At 33.3% G+C, this 13,560-nt stretch overlaps 1 protein-coding gene across 1 annotated transcript; it reads left to right on the forward strand.

Annotated features, from left to right (window-relative positions):
• The first annotated feature begins 3,414 nt into the window (after positions 1–3,414).
• Positions 3,415–5,134, forward strand: LOC110097725. Its single transcript, XM_020824269.2, has 2 exons — positions 3,415–3,647; positions 3,751–5,134. The coding sequence occupies exon 2, from the start codon at positions 3,840–3,842 to the stop codon at positions 4,779–4,781; it is 942 nt and encodes a 313-aa protein (XP_020679928.1). The 5' UTR covers positions 3,415–3,647; positions 3,751–3,839; the 3' UTR covers positions 4,782–5,134.
• Positions 5,135–13,560: the final 8,426 nt, after the last annotated feature.

Below are 13,560 nucleotides of genomic sequence, written 5' to 3' on the forward strand. Positions count from 1 at the left end.
TAGGTGTTGTACATGTGAGCGTTGCGGCGCCAAAAACCCCCACCACGGCATTGATGTATCTGTTCTTGAGAGAATCTGATTTTTGCATGTGCACAACGCTGGGACTGAGCGATGTGGTGCTAGGCCACTAAAAATAATTTTTAAGGGCCACCTCCCTCAACCCTCACCCGCATGTCTTGGCTGGGAAGAAACTAAGGAGAAAGGGGGGGGGGGGGGGGGGGGGGGGGGGGGGGGGGGCGTATTTTTGTTAGATGTCCTTTTTACAAAAATTGTTCTAATCATTGTAAGTAATTATCATCTTACTTCTATTTTTAATGATTTAATTTCTATGCATTTCTCTCTCCTAAATATGAGAAAAATGCATTATCTTCTGATTTTATAAGCGTTCACTACATAACTTTGGATATGTTATAGATTTAATCAACCTGAATGATTTGATATTATTTTATTATATTTTCACTAGTAAATATGTGTATAAGAATTTATAGGTAAAATGAGTAGGAAAAATTCATGCTGAAAATGGATTGAAATAATGTACTATGATTGGCATAATAATAATGACATGTGATATGAGATAAAATAATTAAGTGATATACCGAAATGATACTGATTGATATGATATAATAATATACTAATTGATATCAGATTAAAGATAAAAGTACGGATGATCATATTGATACCTCAACGATAAGAGTACATATAATATTGATGATGATTGACTTATTGACAAGATAAAGTGATTGCTACGATTGAGATTGATTGAGTAGGACTGACCGGGAGTCATAATTGCGGTGCTAGCTAGGGTTGAGAGTAATGTGGCACAGAAATCGTCGTAACGTCACTAATGTCTCTGTTATATAGTGAATCTAGTTTTGTATGCGGCGTTGCGGCGCTAGGCCACTAAAAATAAATTTTTAATATTTTCCCCCTTAAATCCACCCCACTGCCTTCCTCCCTCTCACTTGCATGGCTTGGCCAAGAAGAAATGAAGGCGAAGGGGGAGAAGATGAGAGAGAAAGTTCATCTGGGCATCCACCGTTCCTTTACAAAAATCATTCTAATCGTTGTATGTAACTATCCTCTTATTTTTATTTTTTATTATTTGGATTTCTACGGATTTAGCTCTCTTAAATTTGATAAAAAATAAGTATCTCCTAATTGTGTAAGTGTTCACCGCATAATTTTGGATATATTATAAATTTGATCATAACGAATGATTTGATATAATTTTATTGCATTTTCACCAATTAAATATGTGTATAAGAATTTTTTTGATAAAATGAGTAGGAAAAAAGGCATTCTAAAAATAGGCTGAAATAATATACTATGATTGGCATGATAACACTGACATGTGATATAAGATGAAATAATTGAAGTGATGTACTGAAATTATATTGATTGCTATGATAGAATGATGTACTGATTGATATAAGATCAACGATAAGAGTATGGATGATTGTATTGATACCTCAACTATAAGAGTACAGATAGTGCTAATGATGATTGACTTATTGACAAGATAAAGTGAATGCAATGATTGAGTAGGACTGATCAAAGAATAAGACTGACCAGGAGTCAAAGTGCAAGAGTAAGATACCTTCAAGATACCCTCATATGAATATCTAATAGAATATTGATTATTGAATGATTACTTATTATTATTACTGATATTGTAACTTACATTGTACTTAGGCTGTTTATTGTTGTTGTTGTTATTGTTCTTGATGATATTGATCACTGTTACTAATACGGATCACTGTTACCGATACTATGAACTGTGATGTGATGTGTTATAATATGAGTAATTAGTATATATAACCGGCATAGATATTGATGCATATTTTTTATATGATTTACAACATATTATTTTGCTTCTTCTTTCATTAATTTTAGTTAATTACTGAGCTATTTGCCGATTATGTGGTTTAAATGATTTCATGTAAGGAGCTTGTAGTTTGAGACTATGTATGTAGTGATGCTAGTGTAGTTTATTTAAGTTCTTTAGCTTATGTATTCGTTTGTAGCCAAAATGGCTATTATATATATTATTTTAGACTCTACTGTTATGATGTAATTCTGAACTGTAGAAATATGAATTATATTTTTTATTGTTTATTTGTTCTCTATAATACAATTAATTAGCTCTGGATCTTGATATTGACCAGATTTCAATTATGGATTAATAAATAAAATGAATTGACAAGATAATAAAGATTGAAAAGATAAAGGAAAAAAGAAATTATTTCACTATAGATCTCGGGGTGTGACAAGTAAATCTCAATTATACAACTTATGGTGGTGCCTATGGATGATTATTCAACTTGGGTTGGCCATTTTTTTATTTTGTTTTTTTTTCTGACCTTAAACATGTTTTATTTTTGTAACTTGAGTGAAAGATTACTTTCTATTGATTTTTTGTTGTTTTATTATATTTTTTCATTTGATTTAGGGGCTATTTGGTTTGGTGAGAAAAAAGTGAAATGGAATATAGTGTGAAAGGAATATAATATATTTTAAATATTTTTAGTTGTTTAAATGAGTGTGAAATGGAAGTTGATTATAGTTTTTTTTGTTTGAATTGAAATAAAATTAATCTAGTGTAAAATTTAATGATGTTGATAGTCAAAATTTGCTTGTGGTTGGCGGCCGATAGGGAGTAGGGGCAGCGATGGCTGACGACTAGTGGTGGATAACAGTCTGTTAAGACAGACGATGGCCGACGAAGACAATAGAGTCATCTTGTAATGTATTTTCAAATTTGATTGAAAATAAACGAGTTTAAACCACATTAAAAATAAACTGTGGAGTGAAAATGAGTTCACCAAACTTTTACTCGGCATTCTTTTTTAATCAAATCAAAAATCAAAATTTTGAAATTCCTTGCAATCAGCATACTTTGCATTTCATTTTCAACAAATCTTGCAACATATTATTGAATTTTCTTATATTATTTTTCATCCTCTTTCAGGTGAGGAATATATATAGATATATAGTTGGTGCTTTCTTGCTCTTGGAGGGGAGCAACTACATTTTTTGGATTGATTATTCGATGATAAAGATGGATTCTATACTTAAGAGGAGTTGTTCAGATTATAATACCATGTTTCCAATGTCATTATTGACATATTTCTAGTTATATTTCCTATGTGATTGTGATTGCTAATTTGCTAGTCAACAAGGAGTTGGTTTTAGTTTTCTTTTGCTAGATAGTTTGTCATTATTTTAATGATGACTTCAATCTTTACTTTATGTTTTTATATAGATTTTTTTCAAAATATAATAAAAAACTATAGCAAATATTTGAAGGGATGGGATCCTGCAGCTGTAGAGATAACTGGAACAAATTAAATATTTGAAACACTCGATAACAATGAAATTACTGACATAAAAATTCGTTTTTTAAAATAACCATTTTCTAAGAGGAAACGACACCGGCCTTTTCTGCTTCTGCACATGTGAGCAGCTCTCCTTGAGGGATACCATTAGCGGAATAAGAATTCAGCAAGAGCAACTAGGAAAGAATCCCAAAGCTTTCCGGCCTATATTATTTTCCCTCCAAGAGCTTCTCTCCTCTACGGCGAGTTTCGCAGCAGAATACCGGCGAGTTAGGTTGCAAGGCGGTTCAACGGCGATGGACGGCTTTTTTAGTATTTTCTTTGCCCTCTCATCTCTGTCTTCTATCGTTTCTCTGATGTACTATTAGTTGCATAGCTTTCTAAAGTGAAAATTTTGGGGTTTTGGGTTTTGTAGTTTGTGTGAGGAGCGGGAGAGTTAAATCTTACTTAAAGATTTGATTTTTGAAGAGGATTTAGTTGTGGGATTCGCCATTTGATGCAAAGATGAGAGCTTTGAGCAGTTTAGGAATAGGGCTCAGCCTTGTATCTGGTTTCCTGCTACTGGCTTTAATTGCAGAGCTGTACTACTTGTTCTTATGGAAGAAGAAACTTGCAAATAGAGAGACGGAGGAAGACTACCAGAGCCCGACAAGAGAGCTCCTCTACATTTTCTGCTGGAAAAAACCTTCCTTTTTGAGATCAACTGCTCTCAATCCTCAAGAAGTATGCAGCTCCGTGCACATACCTAACGGATCTGATGATGCCCACATAGATTCCAGCTCTAGCAAAGATTTCCTGATTCCTTTTGGAGGTGGAGAAGAAAGTGTGGAGGCTGAGCTGATGAGGCTTCACAGTCTGTCTGGTCCTCCAAGGTTTCTTTTCACCATAAAGGAGGAGACAAAGGAGGATTTAGAATCTGAGAGTGGAAGAAGCAGGAAAGGGTCAAGAGGGGGTAGCTTGGGTGATTTGCTTCTCCCTTCTGAGACTCCATTTCTAACCCCTCTCTCATCTCCTCCTTTCTTCACTCCACCCTTAACCCCTATGGATTGTTACAAACATCATGGATTCAATCCCCTCTTTGAGTCCACAAGAAATGAGGATTTGGTCAGTAAGGTCAGGTCCTCACCTCCTCCTAAGTTTAAGTTTTTGAAAGATGCTGAGGAGAAGCTTTATAGGAAGACACTCATGGAGGAAGCTTTCAAGGCTCAAAAAGCTAACGTTGGGTTTGTTGAAGATGTGTCAAAAGCAAATCAAATCTCTTCTGTTGCTTCAGCAGGGCGTGATGCTTCTTCTTCTCCTTCAGATGAAGAAGATGGGTCTTTTATCACTATTGTCATTGGGAAGAACAGAGAGAAAGGGCATCATCATAATTCAAGTTCCTCACAAGTGAATCCATTGCCTTCACCACCTCCTGTTATCAGACAAGCTCATTGGAAGCTTGGATAAAACTGAAGTTCTAAGGAGTGGCACCAAAAATTGAGGTTTTAAGGTAGCTGCCATGTTGCTCACTCACCATTTGATATGTTAGAAAATATGTAGACTGCATTTAACCGGTTTTTTTCTTTCTTATCTTTATCATTTTTTTGTTCTCTTTTTCTTCAGTAATCTGGATTTTCTTTTCCTTTTTAGCTCTTGATTTGTGTGTAGCTATCCAAGGAATCTGCCCTCTTCATACTTAGGAGGTTGCTAATATGTGAACTATTTAGTCATCATTCCAAGATGATAAAAAATGTATATATGAAATGTTAATGAGAGAAACTTTCAAAAAAAAAATGTGAATGGACTTTTTAGTTCTGGTCCCTCACTCCTCTCACCTCTCTAGGTCTTCATGCCTGTCCTCAATGTAAGAAGTAATCATAGATGCTTCTCTTTTTCAAAAGAAGAGGCAGCGGCTTTCTTCTAGGAGTAAGGCCTCTCTTCACTTTATATTACTTTTACACTGCATAACAAGCATTCTTTTTATGGTTTTTATAGCTTCCAAGCTATGCAAAACTTCTATTCATACTTCTACTGCAAAAGACTCTACAGACTCTTCTTTAAAAAGAAGATGGAAATGAAGAAACCACAAAGGATGGCGCCCAAATTAGACAAATTACAGCATAAAGACTGACTGACTGACTCAAATGGTTTGTTTGTAGGAAGTAGGAACTTTTTTTTTTGGTGGGGCAGTTAGGGGATTCGATCCTGGATGAGATGGATGAATTTCTTATCTCGACCACTCAGCTGCAAACCCGATCTCCTAGGAGCATTTTCAGTTAGCGTAGTTCTAGACTAGAAACCTAATCATCTTGAGTTAGCTGGAAGGTAAATGCTGCCATTTTCTCTATAAACAACTTTTAACTTGGTCAAGCAAATTTGCAAAAAAAAAATTCTTACAAACCTAACTAGTGAAATTCCATACTGTTAACTTGTGAGGGAAATCCTTCTGGAGTGCTATTTGATTCTTGTAAGTTTTTCCTTTTCTTACAGTTCATTTATTGGCTTTGCCTACTAGTTTTTCTTCATTAATTACTGTCTAAGCTTCCATCTTCTCAGACAGTTTAGTTGAACAAAAGTCCCAAACTTATTTGATATCTTAAATGGGCTTATTTTTCTCAATTGTTGTATATCATTGGCACATTAAACAAAAAAAAAAACAAAAAATGTATCAGATGCGGCCACAAATGAAAGACATTTACTCAAAACATCAAAGCATTCTATGAAAACTTCAAGGCATAAATTGTCTTAAATGATGATGTTACGTTGTCATTATCAGGTCCCAAGTCTTGGATGAAAAAAGTGAAGGATTGAGTGAGATAGTCGACAACCAGCATAAAATTGTTGGAATAATCATGAAAATTTGTATTAAAAATATTTTTTAATATTAGTATCTTATAATCTTTTTTAATAAATATTGTATTTTTATGATATATATTTTTTAATACATATATTCTTTTAAAACACAATGCAATCATTTGAGTATTGGAACAATCTTAATCTCCTACTGATAAAGTTTATCAATTTGTATTGAATGAAGTTTAGGGACTAAATAAAAGTATCAAATTTGAGCTTCTAATTGTAATATTTTTATATAACATATTTTTCTCAATCATTAAGAAAAAAAATCATAAACTGCATTGCTGATAATACCCCATGGATCAGTGGGATCTAATACTAGCTGGCATAGATTTTATGCCGACAAATGCTAAGTGTCACATTCAAATAATTCCAATGAATGATTATAATTTGGTTAATATCAATAGAACTAGAGAGAGAGAGAGAGAGAGCAGATTCAAAGATGAAGGCTTGACCAAAAGCCTGTCAAGCTATGATCCAAGCCAAAAACTTAAGCTGCTTTAAGCATATTATAGCCATAGAGATGCTAGCTTAAAGCCAAGATAGTTAATTTCCTTTGAACAAATGGTGATTATGTTCCCCTTAATGATCTTCATGAGACAAGCAGATTATATAGATTATATTGAGCTCAGACAATAGATATTGGAGCACTTTGGCTGTATTATGAGCAGATCAAGCGCGTGACTGATTAATGTGGGACTGTCATCATTCCATTCAGGGAAGAAATAAATGAAAAGATGCAGAGCAATCATGGCGGACTGTTAATTAGCTTATTTATTTTATTTTATTTTTTAATTTTTTTGGACTGTTAGCATGTGATATTAGCAATGTCCAGCTAGTTCCACTGCATTTTGTCTTCATATTTATTTTAAATTTTTTTTCTAATAATGAATTATTCTATTTATTCTGGTATGAGAAGTAAAAAATTGTAGCTGGGATTGCTTATTTTTCTAGTTAGATTGAATTAAATAATAAATTTGCTAAATTTAATTTTTATTTTTAAATGATATTTTCAAACAACAAAATGAGCTATTATATATAACAGCGGCAAACATTTGCTTGAGTAATGCACTAAAGCCTAAGAAGTTTCATTATGGACTTTGCTTTTGAGGATCTTATTTTATTTTTGGCATTTTTTTAATCCCTTATTCTGCATGAAAACTAATATTTGGTTTGGAATAGATTTATTTTTGTTTTTTAAAGTAATTTTATTGTACAAAAATTTTTAGTTTAAGAAATTTATGTACTAAAAAATTACTTTAAAAAATAATAAAAAAGTTGTTTCAAATAAGACCTAAATGGATGAGAAGCAAAGCCATTCGCCACATTTAGGCTTAGTTTGGGATGGCTTTCTTACTGCTTCTAAAAGTAATTTTTTAGTACAAAAATTAAAATTTTTATATTAAAAAGTTATTTTAAGAGCAATAAGAATGCCATCCCACACGAAGCGTCATTACTCATTAGGATTGTTTTGCTTGTTTTCTAAACTATATGCTCTAAAAAACTTATGTGATTTGATTTAAATCTCAAATTTAAGATTGATTATTGAATTTGAATATTTTTATAATTCTACGGAGCCTTTTGTTGCTGTATATTCTTATAAGAAAACAGGTCCATCAATTATGTTTCTACAAGAGTTTTATAGTTTTTTTTAATCAAATTTCCAAACTCTTGAGCTCGATGGTCATTTGGATTTTTCCTAACTAGTTTTATCAACTGCTTATGTGAGTTTTCTGCCTCAATTATTGTTAATTTAAGTAACCATAAATCATTAATCTAATTGATATGTATTGAAAAACATTATTTGCTCGGCATAAAACTTGAGATGATATTTCAATTGAAAAATTTTTAAATTAAATTTAGGATTATCTAGACTCCAATTTCAACATGTTTATAATTGAATTGCTTGTCTCGATAAGACGAACTCATTGACACCACAAGTGGCCTGATCTAAAATGAAAAAAAGCCCAAATTATATACTTAAAACGTATTGTTATATGTGAAATCTGATTATGTTGATCAATCGGGTTATTTTGTTGCCTCGGACCTCAAATATGTCGTGCTTATTGGGGGGTACGGGGGATTTAGCCCCTGCTTGGGTTCGAGTGCTTTGCACCTGAAAAATTTTTAAACGTGCAATGCTCCGACGCTGTGTACCGGAGTGCCCCGACATTGTGTTCCCGAGTGCTGATCAACAGAGAGCATAGGACCACTGTGCTCTAGATTCGGTGAAGAAGCGCTGCAAGTTTGAGCACCGCAGCGTCATTAGACAGAGGCATGGGCGCCGCAGCACTCCAAACTAGGCTTATTTTAATTGGCATTCTCTTGTATTTTTGTATTGAAAACATTGAGAATGATGCATATGGGAAGATAAGCAAGGAGATGGTGAGAGAGAATAGATATTTGTACTTATTTCTCTCAATTTTCATAGTGAATTTCTTTGTGTGATGTGGCCCCATAATTTTTTTTCCTAATTTAGGATTTTCCACATTAAATCCCGGGGTCTTTTTTTTTTATGCTTTTACTTTCTTGCTTGTTTCATTATTGTGGTGTTGTTGTGGTGTTTTGCTCCTCATAATATCCCAACAAATGGTATCAAAGCGAGGTTCATCAGATCGAGTTGGAGTAACAACGGACGAAGCAAGGTACAAGATTGAGAACTTCAACGATTCGAACTTTGCATTTTGGAGTACTGCGAGTTTGAGCGCTGCAGCGTCATAAAACAAAGGCATGTGTACTGCAACGCCCCAAACTAGTGATGTAGCACAGCGAGACGGACAAGACCGTTTTCTTTCTCGTTTTTCTGAAGGGTTGCATCCCTTGGGATTATTCTACTTAGCTTTCTCTTGTATTTTTATATGTGAAAATATTGAGAACGGTACATGTGGGAAAAGAAGCAAGATGAGAGTGAGAGAGAAGAGTAATTTATACTTATTTCTCTCAATTTTCATAGTGGATTTCTTGATGTGATGTGGCTTTGTGATTTTTTTCCCTAATTTCGATTTTTCCACGTTAAATACTAGTATCCTTTACTTTTCGTTGTTTTTACTTTTTATTTTCTTGCTTGTTTCGTTGTTGCGGTGTTTTTACTCCTAATCTCCCAACATGTATTTGAATATAATTTTATTTCTTAAGGAAGATCACCTCCTTGCTCCTCTTCATCCACCTTTACTCACAAAGTTGAGTGCAATCATTCCCTCCATATAAACCATCTTCCATTCATAATGGAGATAAGCCAGTGGGGGATCCCCACATATACTCTATTATAATTATATATGACATAAAAATTCATTCATAAACTCTTTTGCAACTATGCAACATATAGACCTTCAGCACCTTTTTATGCTTAGAATAAATCATTTCACTTCATCTCATTTTAAATTCTAATTTTCAACATATATAACTATTCTCATTAATTGTATATATATACAACTGAAATTTATAGTATGAAGTAAAATAAATAAAAAAAACCTTGAATAATAGGAAAAATGAAATTGGTAGGGGTATCAATAAATGACCCGACTCATACTTGATTAAAAAAATTTGGATTCGGATTGACCTATTTAATAAACAGGTCGGATTAGGGTTTACTTGCGAACTCATTTTTCAACCGAAAATTACACGTTTAATATCTTTTTTACTTAATTTTTTTAATTGTTTGTATAAATTTCTTATTTTTTATCAAATATCTTAAATTTTAATTATAGTTAATAGGTTATAAAAAAAATTAAATCAAAATGGGTTAATTAGTCAGATTCGGGTTACTAGCTGGTTGTGTTCAGATTGACATTTTGATCCGTTTATCAAACAAGTTTAGTTTGGGTTGATTGAATTCGGCCCGAATCAATTTTAGATCAGACTCGAACCAGGCCCATCAACCGGCCGTTTTGATGCCGCTAGAAATTGGAGCAAGTTCAGCTCACATACATTATAATTTTTCATTAAGTAGAAATGACAAAAAGATGTTTCTTACTGAGTTAACATACTAAGTCAAGGCCATAACAGCTCCACAGCAGCCAAAACAAAGTGGTTGAATGCTAACAATTTCTCCTTTACACATTTTATAATAATTTTACAGCATCTGAATATTAGTACTTAATAGCAGTTTTCAAAGCTACAAATGCAAAAATTAAAATATATCATAAGAAAAGACAAAAATATATATTTTTTATGAACAAAATATTAAAGCTTTCTCATTTATTCATATGTAGGAGTAGAAGTCCTCATCACCAAAGATAATAATACTAAGCAGTTCAACTAACCCTTGACTTCAGGAAAAGAAAAAACAGACCTATTGCATTTTGGGAGGAGAGCTGAATACTAAATTTGTACAACAACAACAACAACAAAAAGCTTTTATCCCACTAAGAGAGGTCGGCTACATGAATCTTTTTTCTCCATTGTGTTATGTTAAGAGTCAAATTCTCATTTAAATCTAATAATTGCCTATCATTAAATAAAATTATGAAATAAACCAAAGTGTATAAAACAAAGAAAGCACTGTTAAAAAGTTGGAGTAGCTCCACGAGCTAGATATGATTAGAGAAAGTTGCCTTAGATCATTTGGTCACATAAAACAACAACTTTTCGATGACCGGCCTATGTTAAGAAAGAAAAAAATGGACATAAAAAGATTTGGTTAGAGAGTATTACAAATAATTTTTTTATTAAATTTAAATGAGAATTTGACTCTTAATAGGACACAGTAGAGAAAAATGATCATATTGTTGATCCTATGTAGTGGGATAAATGTCTCATGGTTATGTCATTCCGGGTATATTATTGGTTCAGTCTATCAATACTAACAACTATTGATTTTAGTGTCCAGGAAATCCGATTAGCAGCCATGAGTTGCATCATCTTAGGGATCCCGAGTAAATTGAAGTGGATAAATGTAGATTTTAATTTAATTTAGGTTTGTGTTGGGGCTTATAGCTCAGTTTAAGAATTGCCTGTGTGATTGAATTTTGATAGGGACTTAAGACTTTCATTTGAAAGTGATCCTGGTAGTTGTCTTACAGCTTCTATTAGAGGTGGCACAAAGATTTTGGGTATGAGTGAATCTTATGGCTTATATTAGAAGTAGTTCAAAGATTATTTTTTTTTGGTTCGATATGTCTTATGGCTTCCTTAGAAGTTATCTAACAACGAGTCTTACGACCTAGCTCTATAAGCTATGTAGCCAGTGCAGTGGGTCTTACAACCTAGCCCCATAATGCTCGAGTGAGAGGTTTAGGATTATGTTGTTACCTAAACATTTCCCTCATAGGTCAGACATTGATTAAAAAAAAATAATGATTAAGCTTAGGGATTCCAAGTAAATTGAAGTGGAGAAATGTAGAGTTTTAATTTTAAATTCAATTTATAAGCTCATTTATTGTATTTATGAAATTAATCATGTTAAATTTGATTTGATTATTAATCAATTATATGAATTAAATGAAAGTTGAGTTTTAATTACCATTTAATTTGTTCAAATTATTAGTTAAATTTTCAAATGTATTTTAAAATTACATATACGTTAAACTCAATTTGCTCTGTTTATTAATTTTAAATTTTAAAAGTATTTTGAGATTATTTAAGTTAAGTTGATTTATTCAATTAATTCAATCAATTAAATTTCAAATTGAAGTTTAATTTAATTTAAGTTCTGATTTTAATTCAGCCCTTAAATTAATTCAAAGTTTTGATTTAAATTTTTTTATTAAGGTTTTGATTTTATTTTAAAATTAGTTAATTCAATTAGATTTAATTTACTTTTTTAAATTCATTTAAGTTTATAATTTTTTTTAAATGGTTAACAGATTGCCGAATGCAGCTATTTTTTTTTAATATATTGATAAAAATAGACGGTTACAACAAGAAAAGGCCAACCAGAAATAAATAGATAAAATACATTTATAGTGGGCTCAGTATCAGGCCGAGATCCCAGTGCCCCAACGGCTCGCACGAACCATCCAGTGAGGTGAAAAAGCGTCCAGTATTCGACCAATCACGATAAGCACCAAAGGTTGCCACCAGCAAACCGAAGAGGGCACGAACCCCAGCCACATCATAGCCCCAAAACAAATCGAAAAATGACGACGAAATTTTGCTGTCATAACCCGAAATCCACAGCAAAAATAACAAGAAACATACAATTAATCAACATCTACGACGGCCCCTACCACGAGTAACCTTTGAACGGCCAGGATTAACACGAACCAAAGAGAAATCATTCCCAGGGTCAAACCCCCCGCAGAATTCCGGCTACATGAAATCACAATCCGAAGGCTCGAAACCAAATTCACCGCCGAATGCAGCTCTTGAATTTAGCTAAGCTTTTTTTTTTAGATTAATTATTTTATTAATTATTAAACTTATTTAAGGAATATGGCTGAGTTAAATAATATTTAATTGATCTTTAATGATTAAGCTTAGAATTATCCAATCAGATGAATTTATTTTAAATTCAGATTTCATTAATTAATTATTAAATTAAGTTAATTAATTACCTCGTTAACTTAAAAGTTTAGATTAAGATTAATTAATTCATTTCAGTTTATTTTGGAATTATAATCCAATTAATTAGTGTAATTAGTTTCAAATTAGATTCATGTTTTTTTTTTCAAAATCTACCTAAGTTCAAAATTTTTTAGTAAATTTTGGCTGTCTCCCAACGTTCTCTCTCCATTAGGGGAGGTAGGAGAGGACACTTGTCCTTTTGACTCGAATCGACTGAATCAAATCAACGGCGAGAAGTACGGGGGAGCAAATCAACCCCGAAAATAATATTCGTGTCTTCAATCCACTCGGTTGGATCAGATCGACGACCAAGGGCTTGGCAGAAGCGAATCAACCTAAGGGCTTTCTTCAAGTCTTTTGATTTGACACTTGCGCTCCATTTCTCCTACTTTTAATTGTTATAATATGAATATTTAACAAATATCTTTAATGCTAATTATTATTATTAACACTCCATTAATAATAATAATAATCAAATACCCTACCTACTTCCTTACTTTTTCTAAACCCTAAACAGGAAAAATCGGTATTTTTTAACGGAAATCAGGTGAGGTTTGTTTGCAACAGAGACGGGACTTAAGCAGCTAAGCCTGGATTCCGTTCACGTGAGCCGAAGCCAGTGATCGGGCGTGGGTTTGCTTGCGCGCGGAGGTCGGACACAGAGAAGGCTGGCGGAAGGGCTGGGGCCGCTCGTAGGTGAGGGAGAAGGCTCACGGCGTCGGGTCCTTCCTTGCCTGAAGAGTTCAGACGGACAGGTCGCCGGCGATGGCTTGTGCAGTCATGGGTTGCTGCTGTCCTGAGCGTGTGAATTGAAGTCGAGCGGACCAACAGAGCAATCGAACTCTTCTTACTTGGGAGAAAACTGAAAACCAGAGCAGAGAAACAA

This window comes from Dendrobium catenatum, unplaced genomic scaffold, assembly GCF_001605985.2.
Source record: "Dendrobium catenatum unplaced genomic scaffold, ASM160598v2 fragScaff_scaffold_231, whole genome shotgun sequence".
Taxonomy (NCBI): Eukaryota; Viridiplantae; Streptophyta; class Magnoliopsida; order Asparagales; family Orchidaceae; genus Dendrobium; species Dendrobium catenatum.